Source organism: Xiphophorus couchianus, chromosome 3 (genome assembly GCF_001444195.1).
Source record: "Xiphophorus couchianus chromosome 3, X_couchianus-1.0, whole genome shotgun sequence".
Taxonomy (NCBI): domain Eukaryota; kingdom Metazoa; phylum Chordata; class Actinopteri; order Cyprinodontiformes; family Poeciliidae; genus Xiphophorus; species Xiphophorus couchianus.
In genome coordinates, this window is record NC_040230.1 from 23,918,477 (window position 1) to 23,937,901 (window position 19,425).

General features: G+C 36.0%; 1 protein-coding gene across 4 annotated transcripts in view; it reads right to left on the reverse strand.

Moving 5' to 3' along the window:
* ulk4 (unc-51 like kinase 4) overlaps window positions 1–19,425 on the reverse strand; it is an 87,069-nt gene that overhangs the window by 64,529 nt on the left and 3,115 nt on the right. For all 4 annotated transcript variants that reach the window (XM_028009840.1, XM_028009829.1, XM_028009834.1 and 1 more), the window contains exons 7-19: window positions 18,629–18,712; window positions 18,005–18,080; window positions 17,581–17,676; window positions 17,079–17,395; window positions 16,740–16,809; window positions 16,441–16,498; window positions 15,499–15,591; window positions 15,130–15,190; window positions 14,832–15,046; window positions 13,439–13,485; window positions 12,827–12,905; window positions 6,047–6,154; window positions 2,334–2,417 (exon numbers count right to left, since the gene is read on the reverse strand). In XM_028009840.1, coding sequence (XP_027865641.1) covers window positions 2,334–2,417; window positions 6,047–6,154; window positions 12,827–12,905; window positions 13,439–13,485; window positions 14,832–15,046; window positions 15,130–15,190; window positions 15,499–15,591; window positions 16,441–16,498; window positions 16,740–16,809; window positions 17,079–17,395; window positions 17,581–17,676; window positions 18,005–18,080; window positions 18,629–18,712 — 1,388 coding nt within the window. The remainder of the gene's footprint in view (window positions 1–2,333; window positions 2,418–6,046; window positions 6,155–12,826; window positions 12,906–13,438; window positions 13,486–14,831; window positions 15,047–15,129; window positions 15,191–15,498; window positions 15,592–16,440; window positions 16,499–16,739; window positions 16,810–17,078; window positions 17,396–17,580; window positions 17,677–18,004; window positions 18,081–18,628; window positions 18,713–19,425) is intronic.

The window sequence follows — 19,425 nt, forward strand, 5'->3', positions numbered from 1 at the left end:
AAGTTTTCTGACATCAATGAAAGATTTCATTTAGAGATGCGGAGACAGAAACAGCATAAACACAGGTAGATTGCGGGTAAATGATGAAAACAGATCGAGGAAGGTTGAGTCTGGTGATGAGGGGTCCCTGTGGCTACATGTGGCCATCAGCGTATCTTACTGTTCAATAATGATAAATAAGTTAACTGCCTCTCTCCCCAAATGCTCTCGTTGCTGCTAGCACATACCACTCCTCTGCTTATCTTGCCTCCAACATAAAATTCCAATGTTAATAAAATATGTAAAAGCTGACCGCTTACAACACATCATTTTTATGCACAATATACACTCACTGGCCCATTTATTAGACACACTCTGCTAGCATTAGGTTAGAACAACTTTTACCCTCAGAACTGTCTTACATTATCAATGCCAATTGAATCAACAAGGTGATAAAAACATTCCTCAAGAGATTTTGGTCTAAATTGGCAGCTGCACATGTATAATACTCTCTTATTTTCTAACACGTCCCAAAGGTACTCTGTTGGATCAAGATCCTGTAACTGTGGAAGACGGAGTCCAGTGAACTAATTGTCAGGTTCAATAGAGTCGAGAAGATTTAAGCCTTGTGACGACAAGACATTAGAATATGTGAACACTGTAATCTTAATGGGGTAAACATGATCAGCAACAAAACTCAGGTAGGGTGTGGAGTTTAACAATGCTCTTGAAAGTCTCTCCACACCATTACACTCAACTCAACATAGTGAGTGAAGAACAGCAGTCTGCTCTCCTAATACAAGGATTGCCGATCCATGCCTTTGCATGGGAAAGGTGCTCTATAAATGAACCATTTACTTGCATTCAAGAGACTTTGGTCCAAATTGCATTTTGTTTAAGCAAGAATTGTGGTCCATCTGAATGTAGCATTTGAAATCAAAGGCCCATCACACCAGGTAATTTTCTAATTTGCTATTTTCCCATTTTGGTGAGTGTGTGAATTTTAGCACCAGTTTTGTGTTTCACAATGGCAGGAATGAGACCTGGTGTGGCTTTTTGCTCCTGTATTTGCTTCAAAGTCCAAAGTGTTATACTCTTTTCATCTACTTTGATCTTAACAATGCTACGTTCAGATCTGGCATATGTTTAAATATTATGTTGTAAATTTAGACAATAAGATTAGTATTTAACATTAATGCCAACTAACCCTTTGAAGGAAGTTCAGTAACTATAACTAGAAGTCATCAGCAGAACAAATTAATATCAATAATCCACACTTGTAAGTACTTTGGCTTGTGTGCATTCACCAATGATGAGCATTGTTGTTCTTCTGTTCTTGCGGGTCGCTTTGGGGTCATGAACTGTTCACATAGAAGTCTGACTGCGGTTTCATATAACTAGTATCATGAGCGACCACAGAAAAATAATCAGATTTCAGAAAGAAATCTGAATTGAGCCTTAAGACCTGCTGTGTGAACGTAGCCTTAGTCTACTTCATGCTGTCAAACAGGTTCTAATTAAGCCATTTCTGACAGGTTTAGCATTAATCAGGCCATGGTGTGGATAGAGAAGTTAAACAACAAAAAATATGTGAGGAATAAGTTTGGTTCATAATTTAGCAAGGGGGGGGCAACAATGTTTTGTCATTGGATCAGGTTTGTCAGTTTATTTTTGCAAATAAATAAAATTCTTATTAGAAAACTTCATTCTTAACTTCGGTCATCATTGCCTGACTTTTTGTTCAATGACCTGAAAAATTTAAAGATGAAACTGAATAACGGGTTCATGGTTTAATATTAACAGCCTCTCACTCAGTCCACCGGTTTGTTAAAGTATTTAACCATTTTTATTAGACGATGGAGAAATTTGCAATATATATATATATATATATATTTTAACGGTAAAACCAAATAATGTCATGTTACTTTACCATGCTGGGAGAGGCTAAAGCAAACAATAAAGCAGAAGTAAATAAAAAAAAGGGATGAAATTGAAAAGAGGCAGAAAGCAAACAGATATCGGCTCCTCCATTTGTGCTGCTGCTCCATCTACTGTAGGTGTGTGTCTGGAGGGTCCTAATTGCTGCTGAGGTCAGGCTGCAGAGCAGTAAAGGGTTGTGTTTGATGCAGGTAAGAGTGTGCATGCATGCATGAATGTGTGTGACTGCTCTGCATGCCCTTGACTTGCAGCTGGCAAACAACGCTTTAGGCCCCCACAGCTGCCTCATCATTACTGTTCACAGGGATCCCCTGCCACACACAAACACGCACAGGCTCACGCAGAGTGAGACTTAGTCACAGCTACACAGGCACAGACACAAACAGGCACACGCAGACATACACAGAGACACTCACCCCTTCCCGCAGGCTCCTCATTAAGCCAGTGTAGGCGGCAGCAGGAACGAACCACAGTCCCTCTGGGGAGCCTCTCTTCTCCTCCTGATAGAGAGTCATAGAAAAGACAGGGAGGACGGGTGAGAGGGGAGGGTGTACAGTTCGGGGTGGGGGGGCAGCGAAGGAGCAGAGTGGAAATGAGAGAGAGGCACATAGATGAAGTGAAGGAGATACAAGTAGAGAGGAGTGAGGAAAAGGGCAAGAAAAGGCCAAGGCAAGGAAGGGAAAGGAGCGCGAGGAGTCAAGACATCTTGATTACATGGTTTATAATCCCTGTGAGCAGCATGCTTCATAGCTTCAGCTTATTCAGATGGCTAGACAAATGTTGGTTACTCAAAATGTTTGCTTTAATTTTTTTTAAATAATTGTGTAAATTATTTGCTTGGGATATTGAGATATAGGGTCCCATACTAAATTTTACATTTTAAAATTTTATACTTTTCCAGATTTGTGTTGTGATTTTTGTAACATTCTGAACATTTTTGTTCAAGGTACTTTCATACTTTGGTTTTGTTAACTGGATCTTTCATAAATGAAACAACACAATGATAAAATTGGCTTCACATTTGTTAATAGTGAAATAATTTTATGTCATCTGGACTAACCTAGATCTGCTCTATTAAAAAAAAAACAATAATACTTAGACTTAGAACAGGAGTAGCTAACAATATTGAGCTTTGCCTCTAAACCAACACTAATTTGCATACCAGAGGACTGTTTTAACACACTTATTTAACAAAAAATTACCCTCTTTTTCAAATTTGCATTTGTCTGTAGATTTCTTTCTTTCAACAACTCAAAAGATAAAGTAATCAACAAATTGAACAAAGCCAAATTGGGTTTTTGTGAAATAAATCTGAGCACGTTTTATACTCATTCTCACTTTACCAAACGTCTTAAAACCCAGACGATTATTTAATAAATTATTGTTTATTAAAAAAAAATACTGCAATTTTTCCCCCAAATAAGCTTTTCTATGGAATTTGTAGGCATCATTTTACAAGGCCAAACTTTCACAATTAATCATTTAGAAGTAATTTATAGGTTATTATAGTTGTTTATTATTGGATTACACTTGGTTTTTATTGCAAATATGTACATGAAAAGAATATGTAGGTCTTTCTGAAAATAAATATATATAAATATTTTTCACTTTTATAGAAGCACTGTCTCATAGCCCACAGATTTCTAATCATTTATCATATAGTTTCTAACTATAGGCTTTAGGCTACATCTAACCTTGAGGAAAAAGACAGACCTGTGGGCGCTGGGTAATTGATGTCATTGACAACGGCAGAACTGAAAAACACACAACTTTATTTAGTTAATATTAAAAGGAACATTTTGCATAAGTTAAACATTGGTTTTCCAGGCAACATATGTAACAGAAATTCACCTGTGGCTTGTAGAGTTGATCACTTGCATTAATCATTTGAACTCACTTTAGCCTCTAAAATATTTTCCCAAAGGTCTTGAGGATCATCTAGATGTTTTTGGCAAATATGAGAGGGGCCTTTATGTTCTTTTGGGTCAGCAGTTGTTTGACCTTGGAAATTTCCCATGGAGGCCAGCCTCTCTTTCTTATTGTTAAATCTCAACCTCTGACCCCAACTGAGGCAACTGAGATCTGCAGAGCTTTTGATATCATTCAGGGTTATTTCATGACCTCCTGGTTGAACTGTTTATGTGTTCCTGGAGAAATTTTGGTTGACCAGTCTCTCCTGGAAAGGCTCACGACTGCTGCATGTTTTCCCCAAATATGGTTCTCGTTTTGGTTTGATGACGTACCAAAGTCTTAGACATCACTTTTCAATCCTTTCCAGACAGATAGCAGTGACTTTGTGTTTCTACTTTTTACATTTTATTTATAAATCTTATATTATTAAATCATGTGCATTGCATCTGAAGACTAATAATCAGGCATGGGTTTTGTTAATGAAATTGAGTAAAAAAAAAAAAAAAGGTAGATTAAATACAGTTAATTTAATTCATCTGGGAGGGCAACTACTCTTTCCCAGAGGGTTAAGACAGCTTGGATATTTCATTCATTAAAATAATTATTTTAAAACAATTATTTTAATGGATGAAATAATTGTCTGAAAACTGCATTTGTACAAACTCAGATTTTCGTTTTATAATACTAGAAATTTATAAATTTATAACCCTTAATTACGACACAAAAAAGCAAAAGTACAACAAAATTTGTAAGGGGGGAAATATTTTTTTCATAGTAAACCATCTCATGGTACAACCTTTTCAGTTTCTTTGATAAACTGAAAAGGTTCCTCCATCACTACTAAGCTGAAGTCTAATTTATTTAAATCCACTAAAAGATGTTGAAGATTCAAACCAAGTACTTCATCACCCTGAAACATTAGCAACATTTAATTCTCCATTCCTACGGTGCTGGAAAGGATTATGAAGGGTACTCTGATTTTTTTTTCTTTTGGGATTGAACCTAAATTCGAAACATTTTAAGGTGATGGACAGTTGATCAGAGCAACACACTAAAAGGAAATAAAAAAATAAAAAAAAACAACTACTAAAGAAGATGTTAAAAGTGATCCAGAGGGAGCCTCTAAAATTTCTTTTTTCAGCTTTGGAAGAGTATTCATAGTAATCAAGTAGGCTGATTGATTTTTGAAGGTTATCAGTCAGTCATGTAAATAGAAATGTTACTTAATTGACTCGCCTGGTGAGATTGAGGTTAAGCAGAAATAAATTGGCATCACCTTTCCTAATAAAGGAGGCCTTCTTCACTCTTTCTTGTAAGGGGTCAATTCCTTTTCAATTGAGTTTAGTCAGCATACAAAATTAAACTCCATTACCTCATGATAGAGTTCACAGTTAAATCCATTTTACTCTAGATTGGTCTTTTTCTCTGAGGTAATGAGAATGCATTTTGATCTATCTTATATGCAGGGAATGCAGTGAATGATTCATTTAAACTTATTAACTCAAAGTAATTCATTTCATTTTCATCTCAAAAACCTTTTTTCAAAAGGATTTTTTTTTGTCTTTTACAGTGTCTTGCAAAAGAAAAGTGCTTATATCCCTAGAACTTTCACTTTTTGAACCATTATAACCTGACCTTTGAAGATTTGTTGTGATGTCATTACAAGGTTGTACTGACATCATAATGATTTTTTGTAATCATAAAAATCAGAATGAACTGGCCATAGATGATGTTAAAATAATTACTAATAAATGAAGATGTTCAAATAAATAATGATTTCCCTATCTCTCTCTCTCTCTCTCTCTCTATATATATATATATATATATATACTTTTCAAAAAAACTTTTATCCTCCAGTAAACAATATTCTTAGTCATAATTTAATGCTTAAAGGGCCCAGTTGTGCCCCTCCTCTAGGGTCTGGGACAATTGACCCAGTATTCTTTCACATCTGCAGCCTTGCATGTATCCACGTATTGAGTGACAGTCAATAAGTCCCGCTCAGGGCGTTAAAAATTGTTATTTAATGGTAATTTTTCCATTAAATAAAATGAAAAATTTTCATTTAATGGAAAAGAAAAATTCCATTAAAATTGCAATGGTTGCATTTGTCAAACAAGTGCATTTTATTTGTCAAATCCAACCTCCTGAAATGAATATTTCTATTTCATCAGCAGTGACATGAGAGTCATAGAAAGAGGTGACATGAAAGGTATACCTCAGAAGACATCATGTAGAGAAATTCCCCTAGTGGTGGCAGCAGGAACTGTTTCAGTTTATTATTCCTGAGATTGTCCCGCAACAGGTCTGTTAGAGTTGACACAGCCTGAAAAACAGAGTGAGATGTGGTTTAGATACAGAATTGATTTGAATCCAAAATACCAAAAAAATCTAGACTTTCCTCCATGAGGGTCTACCGGTGTGTCTATCAGATGTATTTTTTTAAGGTGCCTTTTTGTGCGGACACTTATAGGGAGGTAAACCAAATTTCCAAAATGTTTATTATTTGGCTCCAATAGTTTAAAGTTAACTTATTGATGTTCTGGGGAAAACAGCACTGGAGCGACTAGAGATACCTCCACATAAAAAAACGCAGTGATGCCGCTCCCCCACCTGTTGAATGCTGCCAGTCAGCTGGCTGAAAAAAGGCCATTGACTACAGATGGCATTTATAGCCAGCTTGACAGGCTAATTAGTCACCCTGTCAAGCATACAGGCTGACTAATTAAGCTAAGATAGTATCAGCTTGTTATACTTCTGTAACGTTGAACGGACTAGAATGCAGAAAATGTCTAATATTATACACAATAGACTCTGGAACATCAATACTAATTTAGTACTGTGGATCGAAATATAAATAAATAAATGTTAAAGATGACTGTAATATGTAGCTATTTGAGCAGCAGCAGGTAGTAGCAGTACTAGCAGTAATAAGCAATCAGATCATGGCATTAATTATTTAAAATGTTTGTATTATACTCAAGGTTATGATACAGCGAAAAGCTCAAACCAATCTATGCAAACTGACAACCACATTTATAATTTATGTATCATGAAGTGGCTTTTTATGCTTTTGAAAACAAGAATGAAGGAAGTCTGGATATATACGAAGGACTAGAAACAGTGACTGAACTAATACAGCAACAAGAAACAATTGTTTGCATGCAGTGTTATCACAATAGGTCAATAAATACAATACGATAAATTACAGTCATTAGAAAAGGTGCAGAATTTTATAAGACCCAAGCACCAGTAGGAAATGTTCCTCACACTAACAACAGCACAAATACATAGTGGTAAACAATGTCCCAACCTGATATTATCAAGAAACCTTGGTGATGCCAACACAAGGAAGCTGTATATATTTTCCCAAAATAACATAACAGACGGTCATCGTCTGGATCTCCTTGTTACTCATTTTGTTTAAAAGTCTCAGTTGTTCTGTAAATTACACATGGACCCGATCTATATTATTCAACTTCTACTACTTACAAAATAATCAGAGATTAAATCGATTCAACAAAAATTGAGATTCAGAAGTCAATCCTGCAAATAAAAATGATACATTTAACTTTCTTAGCGTGTCTCTACATCAGATACCAGTCTTAAAGTTAAAATATTATGCAAAATTCACTTCTTGCATGTTTCTATATTTTCGTTTGGGTAACTCCTACTTCTAGAAACAATCAAAGTGAAAAAAATAAAAGCACTCAGCTGTTTTTGGGAATACGTAAATGTTCTCCTGGTGTCTGCAAAACAACCTCTTTCAAAAACCTCTAAATTGTTAGGTCACAATTTTGTTACCTAGCAATCCCAAGGTAAGCCCAGCCCCTCACCTGGCAACCCAAGTGGAGATCTACCCACTGCATTACAAGACAACGCTAAATTTGTTCTTCTGGATTACCACTGCAATGGCTGCTGGAAAATGAAAATGTTTTGTTGTCGACTACAATACATATCATGTGTCCATGCATTTCCTCCCAGTCAAGGAGAACAGAGCTAAGTGGCTTCATTTTATTTTTGCTTGCAATGTCCCTGTGATATTCCCCCAAAAATTTGTAGATTATGCAATTAGTTTAGAAAGGAATACTTTAAAAACTACCAACAGCACAAAGCAGGACTTGCCAAAATACTTAAGACTGAAGGAAGATTCTGTCCCTACTGTTTGTCACAAATCTGTAGATGATGGTGATGCAAGTACTTAATAATATCTTGTATGTTTTGTGTTGTTGTTCGGTATGAACATGATTTTTCATTTAGTACAAGCTAATGCTGAGCAATAGCCTCTGCTATGTCTCATGTTACGCTCCACACAATATCTGTGCATTTACGGTCAGAACTGTAGTAAACTGAAAGTGAGTCTACCATTGAGAAGATGAAGTGTTTGTGAAAACATGTCGGTTAGTTGGACACTACAGACATTGATTTGATTTTATTTTTTGCACATGTTGAGAGAGGTGCTTCTCCTCTGACCTTGCAAACATATATTAAAAAAAAGATTGAATTTGCGGAAAACTGTTTTAGAGCGGAGTTATGCTGATGTCGGCTGCTTCTGGGTCAAAGATGTATAGTTGTACCGCTGTGCATTTGTTTGTAGGCGTTTTTACGTGTCTGAGGTGCCAATGTAAACACTGAGTTTGGAGGTCTTGGTCAGCAGCAGCTTATTTGCATAATCGTGACTTAGCTCTAAAACAGCACATTCTCACATGTGCTCAAAACAGAATTGATCGGGTGAAATCTCAATACCTCAGAATGATTTTGTGTATTAATTGTAATGAACATGTTTTGTATAGCCCAGAGAAGAAACGGGCAAAAACGCAGTCTTCAAGCTCCAAAATTTTAAGAAAATGTTCATTAAAAAGGTGAGAAGGACCAATAAGACAAGTCCAACGCAAGAAAAAAAAAAAAAATCAAGAGGAAATGTAACAGATTGAGCAAGGCTTGAGACAAATCTGTATTCAGACTGTAAAAAGATTGTGGGCACAGGTGTTCCAGACGACCTCTGAATGTGAGCCGAGGTACCAAGAGTGTGTTACGAAACATAAATCAGTTTTTAGCACGACTTGTGACTGGATCACTCAAAACAATTACTAGCGCCTTATCTTTACAGCCTGATATTAAAGTATATGGTGAGACAGCTGGTAGCTCTCTGACATTAACATTAATGGGTAATTCTGTGATCTGATGCAAGACCTGCCTGACCCCTTTGTCAAACTGCCCTCCTCTCAACTTCTTAACATTCATCTTTCCTTCTCTATTTGTTTGAATTGGCCAGATCTGTGCCGGTTTCTCAACCCATTTCTGCTGTTCGTCTATTGACTAAGGCTGAGTCCCTTTTCACCTTTTTCCCTTCTTGTAAGCAGATTTCTCAATATAACCTATTTTTCTGTCCAGACAACCTTCTTAAGTACGGTAGTTATTTTATATATTTGAGAAACATTTGCCAACACATTATAAGAGGTTCAGACTAGTAAATGATTTATCTTTTAAAGAGAAAACTGCAGCATCACTTCCAGGAACAATAAGTTATTGAGGTGAACCAAGAGACTGGTTAACAAAGCTGCAGTGCAGTCAACCTTATCTTCACGTACTCAGCTCTCCACCAACGTGCCTAATTTGCAACATTTTCATCCCATTTTCTGTGCTCTGATAACCTAATAATGATGCTTGCACAACAGAGCATTGTTTTAAAAGGTTTTTTGGCAGATAAAACATAATGCATATCAAATGGAAGAACAAGCAGGTGATGTCTGGTTAAAATCTATATAAAGCACAGTAACCAATCAAAGTGATGATACACATAGATTAGCCCAGATTCTGAGAATGTCTTGACAAGAGCTCTACTGGTAACCTGAGACCTGCTTTTATATCTTATGCATGACTATATGGGGTAATATCTGATGCAAAGTGGAAAACAAATGTTCTACATTATGAAATACCAAACCCATTAGCGCTACTGTAATTGAATTTTTAAAAATGTGTTTAAACTGTTGCCCTTTTCTTGATGGGGTATTACAAATACTACTACTTTTTGTGTTTTTGTGCAGCAAGTACCCTCTGAATCTGTCCTCAAGGATTTCTGGGAGATTTTTTGGAGCATTTAGTCTCCTTATCGTGTAAAACACCCTGCACAGTAAAGGATGTACTTCTTAATCTGCAGGTGGGCTAAAAAAAACGGGAGACATTTTTGAGTGATGTTTAGTGAGGGGGAAATGTGTGAGGTTTCAAAGACACAGCATCACATTAACAGCTGAATACTTGTCAGTATTTTTTTTCAAAGCAATTTAATCATTTTAAAGAAAAAAACAACAACATTGTCAGCATAGAAAGAACAAGACAGAAAGGGGACAGTGAAAAAATACAGGTGTACTTTGTTTGTATATGTGTTTAAAGGATATACTTGTGTGTGGGTGTAGGTGGAAATAGAGGGGTTGAATAAAGTATATTGAAGTTACTATGGTAACTAAGCCCAGCCCCAACACACCAATCAGCAGGTTTGCAGCAGGAGAACCCCTGCTGAGACGACACACACTCAAAGAGAAAAATGCAAGTGTGTGTTCTGTTTGATTGGTCATCTGTTCCCTGCAATATAAGGAAACACAACAATACAGTATCTGCAGGCACAAACACACACCAATAAGAACAGACAGAACTACATACACAAAACCCCTGCTGAGAGCTCGCACAGGCAGTGTTCAAAACAGCCTGTGCACACACATAAAAGACACTCACACACACAGAACCCCTGCTGAGCCCATAGATGGTCAGGCATGGCCATAGTCACGAACAGACAGAGGAAGATAGGCAGGCACAATGCTCAGTTACATCCACAGTAGCTGCAGGAAGGTAAAGTGGGTAACGGAGACAAAAAACAAAAACATTCCACCATTTGTCCTAAACACCAAGGGCATTGAACGTATATATGCCAAGGCTGGCCCTTTTCTAAATTCCAAAGACAAATAAGCAGCAGCAGTATGAATGCTATAATGAGGACATCAGGAATCACGCAGACATAAATTATATATGGAAACAAACCAAAAAAAAGACCACAAAGAGGAGGGAAAATTGGTTTATAATTATAAAGATCATTAGGACTAATGGTCACACAAAATTAGCTTTTTACTTAGCTAGCTCTGTATGAACCTTTTGTTTTTAGAGAACCCACATAAACTGACTAAATTGCCCATGTGAATTAATAAAGCTGATGAAGCTTGTGAATATCGTTTTGTTTATGATGGTAATTATGCTCAGATGTTGTTTCAGTCCACATTGGAAACTTGTTGATTTAACCACAAAAGCATTCAGCAGTATTAAGGTTGTGGTCTTTCAACTGCAATTCATCTGCATTTCTGATGGTTACAACAACAAGAGCTGCTCAAAGCTAAAGAAGAAACACCACATTACATATTACAGAGCGCTCCAGCATACATTAGCCGCCACATTAAAATCACTTTGCAGATGAGGATAATAACATTGATGATCTAAAATCAATGTAAGATTTCTTTGTAAAACCTTTGCCCTGAGCAATCAAGTTGTGTACTTCTTTCAGACAGATTTAAATATTACTGGAGACTGTAAAAACGTCCAAGGTGCAGCAGCGTCTCAGCGCAGTAGTATTCACCAGCGGTGTAGTGCACCCAAACAATCTATAACGCCCTCAAAGCGTTCCAGAGGGATACAGAAAAGCCAGCTGAGATCTTGCATCCATTCCCCAACAGATCAGAGCGCTTGAAAGCATGTGATCAATTTACACCAGGAGTGCCCAAGACCAACCCTTGAGAGCTAATATCCTGCAACTTTTAGATGCATCCCTGCTCCAAATTCCCCCATCAGCCTGTCATCTTGGACAGGAGTCGTTCATTTGATTCCGGTGGGTTGGAGAAGGGCTGCTTCTAAAAGTTGAAGGACAGTAGCTCTCCAGGACTAGAGATATGCACAATAAAACACGTGTGTTTTATCATATGGCTAAAACTGTATGTGCCGTACATTTAATAAATATTATCTTAGCAAGAGTGTGTCACTGTGCAAAATAGCTTATCAAATAATTTAAGAACTTCTAAAGTCATAAAAGCTACAACAGAAAAATCTAAAAAGTCATCATATTTTACTGGCTTTTAATGAAAATCACACCGAAGGCATTATCGGAACATACACTTGTATTTTGTTTCTAAAAACATCTTTTTTTTTAGTGCAATTTTCCATTATAAGCAAGTAGTTTCAAATTGGTACAATCTCAACTAAGCAAAATAAAATGCATTTGTAAGAGATATGCCCTGGTGCAAGCAACAGTAAAGAATATTAAGGTTTTTCATTAACTTAAAAGTCAGTTGTGTCTTCTATTTATGTTTAAATATGCATGAGAGACAAACAGGGAGATGGAAAGTCGAGGAGTTTGGTATTTGTTTCTGCATGTGGAAGAAAGTTGTCTCAAAGAGCTGTAATGCCCCCAGCTGGTCCAAGCTGGATACAAAAAGTGAGTATGGCATGAGCAAGTGTGGCTGTTCACATGTTCATTCAGGGTAAATCTTCTCTCAACTGTGTTAAAAGTTTTGATTTCTGTTAGCCCAAAGACGAGAAGGAGAATTTTAGTACAATTTTAGATATTTTCAATATTGCATGAACAGCATGAACACATTTCCCTCTGGCATTTACTGCCACATAATGGTCCAAAATGGTATTACATTTGTGATTTTCCTGGTGTCTTTGATGTTACTGTTAAGATCTTTGAGTATGTGAGAATGTAATGAATTCATATTACCCAAACATGAAAATGTTTACCTGGTCACTTTGTAGTAACCGACCTGTCTATGACTATTACTAAGAAGTCTCTTTTGATAAAAGTCATTAATATTTAAGTAAACTTGTTAAAGAATGAGATTAAATGAAGTCTGAAATAATACTACAGTAAAAATAATTTAAAAAAAAATATTTTGTTTAAGTTCTGCACTCAGCTGTTTTTATTCCCAAATACAGTAATATGTTTGTAAGTCCTTCAGACCTCAGAGACGTGGCAGTCTTCTTCAAGACGACTACAGTACAGAGCCAGAAGACCCATCGTTCGGAGGATCTTGCTTCGTCTGTAAAATATTGTTCAAAAATAAATATGTGATTAATTAATTTTAGGTATTGTGTTTGCATATCACAACAGAGAACATGATAACACAATTTAAGTTAGTAAACTTCCTGAATTGGCTTTCCTAAAAGTAACAGAACATCTGAAGCTTGCAATCAAAACCAGAACAATGGTTTATTTAATTCACTTAAATCCCCTTGAAAGAGGTTAGCTTAATTATTTCTGAATTAATAATAAATCTGGCTAACCAATGATAACGCCTAAAGTAAAGCTGTAACTGAAGAGATGGTATGAGAAAAGGATAGACAAGTGGAAAACACAAATCATACTTTTATTAATCATGCCTGTCTGGCTCTCAGGCTTGTCTAATGCTTTAATTCAGAGCCTTTTCATTGCACAGGAAATTCTGAATTTACTGTAAAATATACGTGAAACTATAAAATTTTTGTATTACTCCATTGGCCCTTAATTGTAAGCTATCATGTTTTCTCTTCATGGAAAAAAAAACTTTTTTTTTTGTACTTGGGATGTACTTACAAATCCCAGTTTGGAGCTTGCCGTAACTGCTGGGTCAATACAGAAAGCTGCAAAAAGACAACAAAAAAATAAACATAAGGAGAGTACAGAAGTGATAAGGAAAAAGAAAAACAAACCGATTTAGGAAACTAAATTAAGAGATGACGATTAAATTATGTGAAAACATGGGATGTAGATGGATTGTTACTTCTTCAAAGCTCCTACTAATTCCTTCAACACTCAATTGTTACTATACATTAACCATAATGTATTGTATTGATATGAATTTTTTTTTAAATCAATATTATTTTTGCTTTTTTCTGAATTTTTTTCTTTACCACAGTGACCCTACAATTGTTATATGATTTAGCATTAAATCCACTCCAAAAATACATAAAGTGTGAGCATTGAGGACAATGAAAGCCCATCCTGCAGACCAGGTGTGGCATGCGGGTTTCATGCATGGCACCTTTACTGGATTTTGGTAAAAGTTCTTATCTCAATAAATGTACAAAACATGGTTCCAGGTACTCCATATTCTAATACAAACACAAAATAAAAAAATTTCAGTTAAAAATGTCTTTAACGTCAAGGCAGGATATATCTTTAAACTTATTTTTGCAATGATTTCATGTGAAAAGGTAAATTAAAGTAGCACATGTGAACCATCAAGAGAAATGCTATATAGTATTTTAAATTTCTGAGAATAAAAATGCAAATTGTGGCTTGTTTTTGTATTCAGGTCTCTTTATTCTTATCCATAAAATCCAGAATAATCAAATTCATTTAGAAGTCATAAAATCGGCTAATAATCTGTGCAATTTGATCTCAGAATTACTGCAGAGTTTCTGTGAAGGTCTCAGAGGTTAGAGAACATTAATGAGCAAATAGCACCATGAAGCCCAAAGAGCACAGCAGACAGGTCAAAGATAAAGCTGTGGAGAAGTAACTGGAAAAACTCATGTGAATAAAGTTTAACACAGAAGTGTTATTTGTGCACTCTGTAAATAAAGCCTTTGTTGCAAGAAGTCTTTGAAGAAAGTCAAAAAGTTAAAATATTTTTTTTGTTGTTTTTTATAGCACTCTAGTTTTATGAAACACTGAATTCTTGTTTTATTATCTGTGAGCTATAATTAACTAAATTTACAGAATTCAATGTGTGAAATATAACCTTCTGTGTTTGAAAAATATGTGATATACGACTCTTCCCTTTTAGAATTTGAAGTTCTGAAATTCCCCTGATGATATCCTAAAACATAGAATAGAAAACATAGCACTGGTGACAGCAAGGTCCTAACACTGTCATGCTACTGTATGCTGAGACACTAAATATTATTTCAAACTACACAGTTATGGTCAATAAACCCACTCAAGCTACATTCCAAAAAGGGAGCTGAAGTAAATGTTTTCCTACCAGTGTTGAGTTAATCAGCCTATCAGCAATAACTGTGTGGCCAACTATACAGCAGAGGTAGCACAGCAGGTTGAGTCTAGATCGAACAGCTGTAGACTGAGGAAGAGCAGAAGAGGAGGCGAGTGGCATGGACGGTTTCTTTTCTTCAAAGCATGAATGAAGTTGTAGCAGAAAACCAGTCCACTCATCATCACTCAGAGAAAGCAGCTTCTCCACTACACAAGAGGGAAAAGATTTAACTTTGAGATAATCTTGTGCTATATATTCAACTTTATTGATGCAAATTAAGACAACATACCTGAATATGCTGGTACACAGAGGTTTTTGGGATCAAATCGTACAGGAGTACTCTTAAGTATCTGTTAAAGTCATTATTGGGAAAAAAAAAAAACATCAACTTCAGTTTGCGACCATCTTACTTTTTGTTGCTTTGTTTTGTTCACTTTTTCCTTGCGACTGTGCTATCAATATTCACATTCACAAAGCAAAAACGATTCCAGAAGAAAACCTTCAATTGTGTTCAGTGAATTTCCCTCTGTGATTAACATAAAGCGTTTTTCAATTGAAACACTCATTTAGGACGAAACAACGGAAAGGCTAATTATAGTGATACTTGATCCTAAAGGATTTAGCCTGTACACCCTGTACAGCATCTCCATCTCCATACCTTTGGATTGTCAATGATTCGGGTGACACTCAGGTCAAACTCGGCGTGTAGAAGGTGCTTCACACAGCTTGCAACGCCGGTATCGGTGACAATCTAAAATAGAAAACAGTGGGGAGAAAATCAGATAACTACCTCTTTACTGTGTTGACCCCTTACACCTACAGCTCTTGCTTGACTCTTTAATGCAGGGGTCCCCAAACTTTCTCCTGTGAGGGCCACATAACTTGTCCCTTCTCTGATGGGGGGCCGGGGTCAGTTTGTAACAGAAAAAGTGTGACGATTGTAAGAGTGCTAAACATAAAAATGTATTGTTTTTCAGAAAGCACAATCAAATAACCTTTTCTGGATTCTTCAGAGAACAAAAGTCAGGAAATAACACTATTTATGAAATAAATAATAACCAAATAACACTGGGTTCTCCACATAAAAAAAAGGATTAGGGTCAATTATATGCATATATAAAATAGTTACTAACTAATAGTTAATAATAAATAAAGTTCATTACTAAGGAACATTTTATTGCAAAAGTCCAACTTATCAAATAAAAATGCACATATATGAAAATACTCTGGTATTGTTCAGGGGGCCGGACCAAATGTGGAGGCGGGCCGCATCTGGCCCCTGGGCCGTAGTTTGGGGACCACTGCTTTAATGTATAGAATCAGCAAGGTGTTAAGAAACATTCAGACATTTTGGTTCATATTGTGACAAATGTCTGCTGAATATCCATGCAGGGAGTCTCCTGTTCTATCCCAAGGGTACTCTATTGAACCGAATTAGTTCAAGTGAATCAAGATTCACTTAGATCCTTTTTCTCCCCCATATCTAAATGTATTAAAATGACACCACGTAACTGACAATTTGCCATTTGTGTTAGGAAGCAGTTTCACAGATGGCCCTAGTAAAGTTAACTGTGAATCCAGTATGTAAAGTAACGTTTACCTCAAGCTCAGAGTTCTGGTTTGATGGGTCAGAGAGATTGCATTGGCTTCTTGAGTTGCTATGAAAAAACACAAACAATAAACAATGAGCAACAATGGACAAATAAGAATTAAACTTTTTGTAGCTGAACTGTTCATAGATATTGAAAATCCACTGAGATAACACATGGGCTACAGTTATGCTTTCAGAAATTAATTAATCAAATTACTTCCAGATCAATATCCCCAAATAGTTTTGATGAAGTTTAACTGCAGAATACTTTTGAAAAATATTTCTATACATGTTTTAAACAAAAATACCTAAGTAGAAAGATTGTATCAGTGTTGTCTTGATCCACCCCGTTCTTTGGTTTCAGCCCTAGAACATTATCTGGAAAAAGGGCAAATTTGTATTTTTATCATCACACATATATGCAAAACAAATTAGTCAAAAAAGTTGAGAGTTAAAGAAAGAATTGCATATAACCTAATTTTAGATATTTTTTTTTCAGAAATACCATCTTGATTTAGAAATAACTGAAACTGCTTAGGCAAATGATGACATGCTAAATTTGTATACTGTAAGAGAACAAAGCTTCTCGGGTCCAAGTAAGGAACTGCCACACCATTAAACTGTTGAAACCAAACACAATCTGTTACCTGTCATATATGGTTTAGTGGGCTGTGGATCTCCCTGCTTTGGTTGAGACAGATCTCTTGTCTCAACTTGGTCCGCCATTGTTTTTCCACATCTCACTTCCTTATTTGAGTTTTTGTAATTTAACCTTCCACCAGACACATGTGTAACAGATTGTTGGCTTTCAGCTTCTGTGTCATACGGCCTGTCGGCTACATTTGTCGTATGAGAAGATGTTGATTTCTTTGAGACATTAAAACCTGTCTGGCTAATCGCTGAGTGGCTACTGGGTTGACTGACTGAGTTTTCAGCAAGAAAAGGGCTGTGTGTCCTTTTGTGTCTGTAAAAAAATAAAAATGCATCAAATAATTTAATCAAAGCCTCTCAAACAAATGACAGCCTCACCGTTTTTACAAAAATGTTGCAAAAAAAAAGAAAATATTAGACAATTGTTACAGGGGGTGAAATATATCTACACATCCCATGATAATAGAGTCAACTTCATCACAGAATTGTTTTTCATACCCATTGACATCTTCAGCTTCCTCATATTTTGCATCATGTTCTTCCATTTTTACTTGAGTCCAGAAAGGATGATCCACCAACTCCGAACAGCTGATCCTGATGAAGAAAAATTGTTCACACAACTCAACACCGGCAAACCAAAAATGACTTCAACGGAAGTAGCCACAGTCAGAATCCACTGAACAATTGGAAAATTTTAATACAAAATTATAGCCATCATCTTCTGAAGGACAAAAAATGTTAGATTTGTGACAAAAAATATGTATGTTTAGATTTAAAAAAAGGTTTAAATAATTTTGAGAAATGAGCGCTTGTCTGCTGTGTGCAAAAATCCAAAACAAAATATCTGATTACTAAAATTATATAAATACATATAATTAATATTTCAAACCTATTACTTCAATGAAAAATCAATGGGTCTGACCTCTTGGTTGGGTTTTTATTTAATAAACCTTTCAGGAGGCTCTGGAATTCCTGACTGGGAGGATTTGGGAGAAACACTGGAAAAGATTAAATAAGTTAATGTAACACTTTATATACAGTAAGACCCTAAATTAGTCCTACCCCTGGCAGATTTAGGTTTAAAGTAATATTTTTAATTTTGCTAACTTCTGACTAAAAGTAAGAATTTTGAGAGGCCCAGTTAGAGTCCAGATTCTGATCTGCTGGAGGGAGCTAAAGCTTATGGTGACAGCATGGAGGCCTTCCAACCAGAAAGAGTTCCCCACCAAAAATAAATCAACAACAAAAAAACAACTTTAAGGACATGACTGGTGTGATGGAAATAAAAATGTACCCCCTCAATATTGAGAGTACTTTGTGACCTGCCTTTACATTTGTTAAAATGTAAATGAAAAATAAAGAAAATAAAAATGTGTTATTTCCAAAACTGAGTCACTTTAAAGAGTTATACATCTTTCCCAATTCATATCAGAAATAAATTTCTTGGTTGAATAAGACATTCCTAAATAATGCCAAGAGACATAATTAACATTAGCCTTAACTTTGAAGCTTAACTGTAGCTTGTGTTTGATACATAGCATGTTACCTTTCTGTCTTAGAGGTGGCGGTTCCTGATGCAAAATCATCTCTGTCAGTTCAGTGTGGTCATCAGAACAGAAAGGAGGTTTACCTGGAAAACAAGTAGTCAGTAACAACCCCCAAATACAAAAAGGATTATGTAAAACATACAAAAAATACAAGTGCAAAGGTTTTCAAATTCCATAAAACCAAATATTATTTCCAAGTAACATGTTTTAGTAATCATAAGTATATAATTTAAGAAACTGCAAGATTTTTAGAAAATAAAAGGTGCTTCTGAGACTGATGGTAGCAGCACATCTCCAAAAGGCAGAACAAGGGCATGTTAGCCACAGAGAAGCATGTCTTCTTTAAACAACAGTCCACAAACATCTAGAAACCAAGGAGACCAGTTGCTGTAGCTGTTCAACAGTCCTGTATCTTCTGTCTCAGATCTTTCATGTCATGATGCACCAAATGTTTTTATTGTTAAGAGGTTCTGCACTCAGAAACTACGACACTATGAATTAAGTGTAAAGTTCCCACTTTGCCACAGTCCATTAAAAATGGCAGCGTTTCTGACAGATTGTTTATGGCTTATTTGATTGATTAAGCTTTACTGGTGGATGGCATGGGGAAATGTTTTTACAGATGACGATTTGTTGAAGGGTCCCTGAGTCCAAGCAGTGATGTTTGTAACAGAAAAAGGACTGAGTGTTTTCTTAGGCAGTGCCAGTTTAAGACCAATGCTCACTTTTGTCCCAAAGTGACTTTGCGAATATTATTCAGATATTTTCATAGACTTGTGAACCTCTCCCCATCTTC